The 8464-nt window shown below is 33.0% G+C and overlaps 1 protein-coding gene across 1 annotated transcript; it reads right to left on the bottom strand.

Moving 5' to 3' along the window:
- Positions 1-4385: 4385 nt before the first annotated feature.
- Positions 4386-7931, bottom strand: LOC106753383 (receptor-like protein 12). The gene has a single exon (XM_014635178.2). It carries the CDS (start codon positions 7587-7589, stop codon positions 4386-4388), a length of 3204 nt encoding a protein of 1067 aa, XP_014490664.1. The 5' UTR covers positions 7590-7931.
- Between the last annotated feature and the right edge of the window lie 533 nt (positions 7932-8464).

Below are 8464 nucleotides of genomic sequence, written 5' to 3'. Positions count from 1 at the left end.
ATATATATATATATATATATATATATATATATATATATATATATATATATATATAAATTTTGTTCTTTCATTTGTTTTCCACTTCAATAACAAAATAATTGATGATGTTGATGTTGATTTTTGATTTGAGGGTTGTGTTATATCTTTTCACTTCTGATTGTTATTTAATTTCGTTTTTATGAGTTCAAAACAGTTTTAACATGTGGAAGCTCATACCACTTGACCAATTACTCAAATTTAAGCTCTTTACACAAAACTAAGTTCAAACTAAACAAACATTCAAGAATCAAACGTTCAAAACACAATTGTTAAAACATGAAAATTTCATATTACACAATCATCACTAACTCAACAATTTCATCTTAAACACAAATTAGGCAATATTTTCACATTTCAATAGATCAAATTCATCACACATATCAATCATTCAGTCAATTCACCATATAATCATTCAATTAGAAATTTCAAAGTATTTATAATTTAAAAGCAATGTAATTAGCTTCACTTATCTACGAGACAAATGAACTTGCTCTAAGGAATCTAAAATCTCTTCAAGCTCATAAGACCTTAACTAACGAAAACTTCTCCCAACTTGCATATGCTCTATCTACAAATAAAACTATCACAAGAATGATTGGGACATATCATTATGATCACTGATTAGTAGAGACTCATATAGATGACTAAAGAGATACACATGCAAGTGGAAGAAGGTTCATATGCAACAGATAACAAAAAAATGCTAAGAAAAATGACTAAAACTAAATATACACGAATGAAGAAACTGATTGATACAAATTGAAGACGTCTCCACAATAATCAATCATATAGTCTCAGTTATTCAATGAAAATAAAGAGGAATAACTCTTAGAAAGAAGTCGTATAACTTTATAGAAAAATGGTTTCTAGAGTGATAATGTTTAAAAATAATAAAACTTATTAATAACAAAATTATTTATATTAAAACTTTTAATATTAAAAAACCAAATTTACTATTTTTAAACTACTATCACTTCTAAAATACAAATTTCTAAGTCTTTACATTAGTTTTATAATTTAAAAAAAAAAAAAGAGTCAAACTTAGAAGAACGGTTAAATTGAAAAAATGGATAAACTTTAAAAAGATAATTTTAGTTTAAAATATAATTTGAAAGATAATTTTGAAAAACAAGTATGAAAAACAAAATGAATAATTCCTGAAATAAACACAAAGGCTGTTGTTCTATTTGTCACATTTTTTTAACATAAGTTAATAATATATGTAGATTGGTTTAATATATAAACGTAATCACTAGTATAAAAATAACATACAACGTCAAATATTTTTTGTCTTTCACGTCGAATTCGAAAATAACGTCATATCAGGAGACGTTAAATTGATGTCAAACTTAAAAAATTTGATGTTAATTTAACTTTGAATTTTGTTAATACACGACGTTAATTTAATGTCAAATTTTATCAATATACGACGTTAATAATTTTTTTTAATTAACTGTAATCCTTTTTACAACTCTACTAGACTTGAAAAGTAAAAAAATAACAAATTTCGGTTTTTGATATTTTATAAACCATGAACTATGAACAGTAATATAAGATCAACAACAAAGAACAATAACAAACAACAAACAAGTTCAATCAAACAACAACAACAACAAACAAGTTCAACTAAACAACAACGACAAACAAGTTCAACAAATAAGTTCTTCAAAACGAAAACGAAAACGAAAACTAACCTTGAAAAGGTGGGTTCAACGGAATAAAGTGTTGCCCCAGTGATAGAGAAAACAGAATGAGCCTATGAAAGACAAGAACATGAAAATCGGTGAAAACAAACGAAAATCATACCTAAAGTAGCCAATTAACATGCATTTGTATTAAATGAAAGAAAGATTACATGTGATGGTTGTCAAACTTCGTTCGAGAAAAGTTTGAGTGGAGAAGAGGGTCTCGCGCGCTAAGATAAAGTGAATGAATTTTCAATCTCCCGCTCAAATTTTTATTGAATTCACTAACCTTTTGACGTTTAACACTGGAGCATTCGACGTTTTATATCCTTTTACGTTGAATTACCATTCTAAACGACGTTTAATAATTGCATTTATTTACAAAAATATCACTGATAATTTTTAACTTTGGTTATTGAGTGGTTAGACGTTGAACAACTGACGTTATACGCTTTTTTTTTTTTGCACTAATGAATTGTTATATTATTTAAAAGATCACTTACTAATTATATTATAAAAGATAAAAATAGAAATATAAATTGTTTAAAAAAATATCTCTATAAATATAAATTTAAGTTTTATAATATATAGAGAGAGGTTTGTTAACGCGCGCTGGTTTTTCAGTTGGTACATTTTAGCATTGTGTACCGGGTTTTAGTAGACAAAAATAGCCTTATATATCATGGATTCTAAGTTTTAAGGTTAAGGGTATTTTAATAATTTTCATTCTCAAAACTAAAAAGAAAAAAAGAAACCCTCCAAACCCTTACTCACCTCTTTCATTCCTCCTTTTTCTTTCATCTCTCTTACTTCAACCTTTTCTTTGTCATCCGTATTGTAGCTCCAATTGAAAAAAATCAGAAACACTCGCCTAACCCTAATTCACCTCCCTCACTTATCCAATTTGTTTCTCTCTCATCTCCATACTCTCTGTCACCCACACACAACAACCCGTAACACTGCAATTTGTTGCTCTTGATCTGTTCGTTCATTTGTTTTCCACTTTAATAACAAAATAATCAAAAGGAATGTTGTAAGATTATTCATTGTATCTTAATATGCTTATTTATTATTATTAATTTTGTATTACATGAAATTACTTATTTTAATTTCATGTAAACTACTCACACTAAATGATAAAAATAAAACGAACGTCGTTCAACGCAGTTATCGTAGTAAGAAATGCACCCTTCATACATCAACCAGAATAATCCATCTAGAGCGGCACTAATGGCAGCCATGTTTTGCTGCTTCCAATAAGAAGAATATTTTTCTATATGTGCTTAACTATGCATAAACTTTATATCATTTTTTTAATTTTATTATTTATCATTAAAAAAAAGTCATGTATACACATTAATAAATAGACTCAATGTATACTGTGATAAAAATATAATGAAATATGGTGTAGATGCGCAAATGATACATGGAAATTTTGTGATTTGTGAAGGTTTTATTTAGCATGACTTAATTTAAAAATGAAATTTAATAATAATAAGAAGGGAAAATATATAACACAATCCTCCAATCAAAAATCAACATTAACATAATCAATTATTTTGTTATTAAAGTGGAAAACAAATGAACAAACAGAGCAAGCAGTGTTGTGGGTTGTTGTGTGTGGGTGAGGAAGAGTATGGAGACGAGAGAGAAACAAATTAGATAAGTGAGGAACGTACATTAAAGTTAGGCAAGAATTTCTGATTTTTTTCAATTGGGTTCAATTGGGGCTACATGACAGAGAGAAAAGGTTGTAGTGAGAGAGAAGAAAGAGGGAGGGTTGAGAGGAATGAGAGAGGTGGGGAAGAGTTTGGTGTTTTTTTTTAGTTTTGAGAAAGAAAATTATTTAAATACCCTTGACTTTAAAACTTAGAATCCATAATATCGGATATTTTTGTTTACTAAAACTCGATACACATTGTTAATGTACCAACTGCGTACGCGTTAACAAACCCCATATATATATATATATTAAACAATTACTTGATTATACTTAAACTATTAGTTTCAGAATTAACTTTTAAACAATAATAAAAATTATAACTACTTTTTTAGTTTAAAATTCAGTTGAAACGAATGAAGAAATGCCATGAGTGATACTAAATAAAGATGAATTAAAATTTTATACCAACAAGAAGCATTTCAACTTATAACTAAATTCTATATCATCTATAGTCTTCTTCACTGTGTCAATCCCTCCTCCAATTCGAGCCGCCGGAGCGGGAAATCCTCCGTCATTAACAGCGGCAATCGCAATGCAGATGAGATTTCCATAGTCTGCGACGGCCTTCACCGTAAGGTGAGTTTACTGTTGTTTCAGTTGTAATCAGTGTTTAGTTTCTATGCAGTTTTATGTTTGTGAACTCTCATTATTAATTCGAAGAACAGACATGTCTCGTTTTTAACTATGTCTTTTCATTATGATGGTGATTAACAATGTGTTCACATCATAATTTCATTTTTCTTCAAGTATTTCGGTTATTGAATGAAAACACAATCATATATGTAATCCCTAAACCACCCTAATATCCTTTAGGACTTATAATCTTAGAGTATTTCAACACCACATCATGCACTGTTCTTATTTTCTCTACATAATTACATAAAATATGAAATCAACCCATAATAGTCAATGTAACTGAGAAATGGAGTCCCTTGTGACTAAGGCCTCCACCTTAATACTTGATAGCTTTGTCCTCCACGGGTTTCGTATTCAAGATTCAGCTGTGGGAAGATGCCGCACAGAATTGAGTCCACATGCTTCCAGTACCTTTCCCTCCATTTCTTCCAAAACAGTAGGTGAACACTGAAAAGTCCGAGTCCTAAAACAAACCCCAATTCAGCCCTCACGATATTTTCACCAGTTGCGTGCGACCTTGCATTTGCCGAGGTTGACAGCCCAGGTTTTTCATCACTACAGTTTTTAGTCAAAGGACTTCCACATAAATCTGCATTACCAGTATAGGAAGATTGGTCAAATGTTTGAAGTTGCCTACCTACAGGGATTTTTCCAACCAGACGATTAGAAGAGAGGTTCAAGAATGAGAGGAAATTTAAAAGTTCAAGATGTGTGGGAATTTCGCCACCAAAATTGTTGCTTGACAGGTCCAATGACTCAAGCTGTGTTAAATTCCCTATAGATGAAGGGATTTGGCCTGTTAAATAATTATGAGACAAGTTGAGAGCATAAAGTCCAGTAAAATCCATAATCTCTTCAGGTATTGTTCCATCAAAATTGTTGGATGAGAAGTCAACAGATGTGACGAGATTTAGGACTTTAACAAACTCCAACTCCAAACCTTTGATTGTAAGTGTCACAGAATCCTGATAATATATACCACCAAATGGAAGGACCGCAGATCCTATGTGATTGAACTTTGATGCATCATGATATTCGTCAATCTTCATTGCCTTCCATGTTTTGAAACATTTTCCTGGAAGTAAACCACTAAATGTGTTCAAAGCCACATCAATAATTTGAAGCATTGGCCAAGTTCTGTTAGCATCAGGACATTCAATGTGCCCATGAAATTTGTTTCTCCTCAAAACCAGGACACGAAATGTGGATATTGAATTTAAGAAGTATGGAAATCCATCATATACCGCATTGTTTCCAATATCAAACACCTCTAATGATGAGCAATTTTCTAGGGATTTGGGAATTGGCCCCTTCAATAGATTACTATTGAGATGCAGAGTCCTTAGAGCACAAGATACTGGAAACTTATCTGGAATGCTGCCACTAAACTTGTTGTGTTGCAGATTTAATACCTTAATTGTCACACTCTTTGTTAAGCACTCAGGAATTCTCCATTCGAAGTTATTATAAGAAACATCCAGAACTGTCAACTGTGAACTATTGCACAGGAAACGAGGAATACTCCCAGATAAATTATTTTTGGACAGAGACAGAAAAGCTATGGAAGACAGACGAGTACGAACATCTGACGGAAGAGCGAAACTGAAATTATTGCTTGAATAGTCCAAATAAATGGCATGCACTGGAAATATTTGAAGCTTCCCTTGGAGTTGGTTAGCATGAAGGTCAACGAGCCTCAGATTGGAACCAATGTTCTGAACAGATCCTTCTAAACTGCTGAGCAAATTGTGAGAAAGATTTAATTGAAGTAGAGAGGGAAGTTGCCATATCCATATTGGTATAGATCCTCGAATATGGTTACTTGAGAGGTCTAAAGTGGTTATTCTGGAATTGTTTCTCAAGAAACTGGGGAACTGTGTCAGATTGCAGGAAGCCAACTCTATACTCCTCATATTGTGGAATGAAGATATAAGGCCTTTATCCGTCTCATTTGTCTCCACTGACAAGCTGTTGTGTGAAAGGGCCAGTGTAGTTAGATTTTCAAGTCCCTGAAACACGTCTAGCTTCAATGTGTCATGTAACTTGTTTAAAGATAGTTTGAGGACATTCAGTGATCTGAGATTAAAAATAGATAGAGGAATGGGCCCTTCTAGATCATTACTACTTAAATCAAGGATCTCTAAGACGGAGGATGAGATATTTGAAAATTCATCAAGCTGGCCATGGAAATGGTTGTTGGAAAGTTGAATGCTTTGTACCAATGGAAGTGCAAAAAGAGAAGAAGGGATGTTTCCATCAAGTAAGTTGTCCTGTAAATCAATTTGGACCAGCTCTCTTAGGCCTTCCAAGTGAACATATGTGATTGAACCTGTGAATTTATTGTGTGATAAGTCTAAATGCGTGAGATTCCTGGACATATTCAGGGACGGAATTTGACCAGTGAAGTTATTTAACGACAAGAGTAGAGAAGTGAGTTTCTTGAGTCCTGACATTGAACTGGGTAGTGTTCCGTTAAAATGGCAATTAGAAAGATCTAAGATGGATAACTGCCTAAGATTACCTATAGAAGCTGGCAATGCTCCTGAGAACCTTGTGTGACTCACAATTAATTTCTGAAGAGAAGAATTCGGAGGCAATTCAGGCAAAGATCCATTAAGATCATAGTTGAATGACAAGTCTATGTCAGACAATGTTGCCAACTGAAAGATCTTATCAGGAAACACTCCTTTCAATTCACAGAAACTAAGATGAAGGGTTGTTAAATTTGGAAAATCGGCAAAGGTTTCTGGCACCGGGGATGATAAGTTGTTTTGATCAAGACGAATGGTTGATAGGTTTCGAAGTCTTGTCAGGGAATGATCAAGGGGTCCTGAGAGATTGCAGTTGGACATGCTCAGCTCCTGCAGGCTATGTAGCTGAAACAAAGCGTTGCTCCATTCATTTCCCTGGGTTGATACACTTACACCATCCATATACAACTGTCTAATCATGGTGAAGTTTTTAACAAGCATTTCCAGATTTGTTTTTTCAAGTTTCAGCGGTGGCCCAGACAAATAGGAAAGAGAAGAGATATCAAGAGTTACCAACCTTGTCAGGGAAGAAATCTCTGTTGGAATATGGCCCACAAAACCAGCGTAAGACAAATTCAGATATGTTAAGTTCTTCAACCTGCTGAATCCAGATGGTATCTGAGAACTGAACTTATTAACGGACAAATTCAGTATCCTGAGACTTTGCAGGTTGAAAAGAGTACTTGAATTGTCAAATCCACCATTGATTGATTCTCCATTCAGGTCAAGGCCAATAACATGTCCCTCCTCATCACAGGTTACACCTGTCCACTTACAGCAATCCGTGCTTGAATTCCAGAACACAAGTTTGTGAGATTTTTCTTGCTCGAATATTAGGCTGTTCTTCAATTTTAGCAATGACTGTNGTTGATCTTCAACAATCTGACNAGAAACCCCGGTGAAATAAACAGTGTGNTNTATCCAGAAGGAGTAGCATAATATGATGAAAACGAAAGGACATTGGGAAATTCTCATTGGAGTCTACTGAGAAAGAGAAAGACACACACAATGAACTTAAAAACAAAGGCTGAAGAAGGAAACAGGCTAATTAATGATAGCCAATGGACCCCTTGTTTTCCAGCGTTTATCTTCGGATGCAATTTGCCAACGAAATGTCATCAAAAGTGTTCTTATATGTTATTTTCTAAGTTAGCAGAGCCATACAACTTATATCCAAGACTATTTGGTTCAAGTAAGATATTATTTAGGTTTAATATTAAATTTAAACACTCTAACTTTGCAGTTTTTGTAATTTGATTTTTCTACAATTTTATTATGCAATGTTGGTTCATTCGTTGTCGTAACATTAAATATTTGTGAAAAATACACAGATGTCAACGTGAATGTATTAATGTGATAATGCATCAAACTGACAATTACCAAAAGCCTTATATTACAGTGTTTGATCATATTCCAACGAACCGTGACAGGAAAAGTTGAGTGAGAAAGTGTAAGATGGGTGAAGATAGAGTCAAAGCAAACCGCGTCTTTCACAGGGACCACTTTTCTTTTCTTTTCTCTTCTCTCTTTGTTTCTAATTTTGATGAAATTAATTATCCAACCAGAAAAGAAAGAAAAACAGTATTACCATTAATGCATTCACTTTCCAAGACATTTCTTGTCTAAAGACTTTCTTGGAAGCTTAGCATGTAAAATGGAGTTTGAATTATTGGCAAGTTTGTATGAAGAGGTAGCATAAAATCATATTAGAATTTTCCTACACGTCTGATCATAAAATTTCCTTTGATTTTACTGAACACGATTAGATTAGATGCAATTTAGGGCGAAGAAAGATACACGAGAAACATGACACTGTTTTTCACGTCTATATTGGGTTGTTGGATTTTATT

This window comes from Vigna radiata, unplaced genomic scaffold (assembly GCF_000741045.1).
Source record: "Vigna radiata var. radiata cultivar VC1973A unplaced genomic scaffold, Vradiata_ver6 scaffold_221, whole genome shotgun sequence".
NCBI lineage: Eukaryota > Viridiplantae > Streptophyta > Magnoliopsida > Fabales > Fabaceae > Vigna > Vigna radiata.
This window is presented reverse-complemented; position numbering and strand designations above follow the sequence as displayed.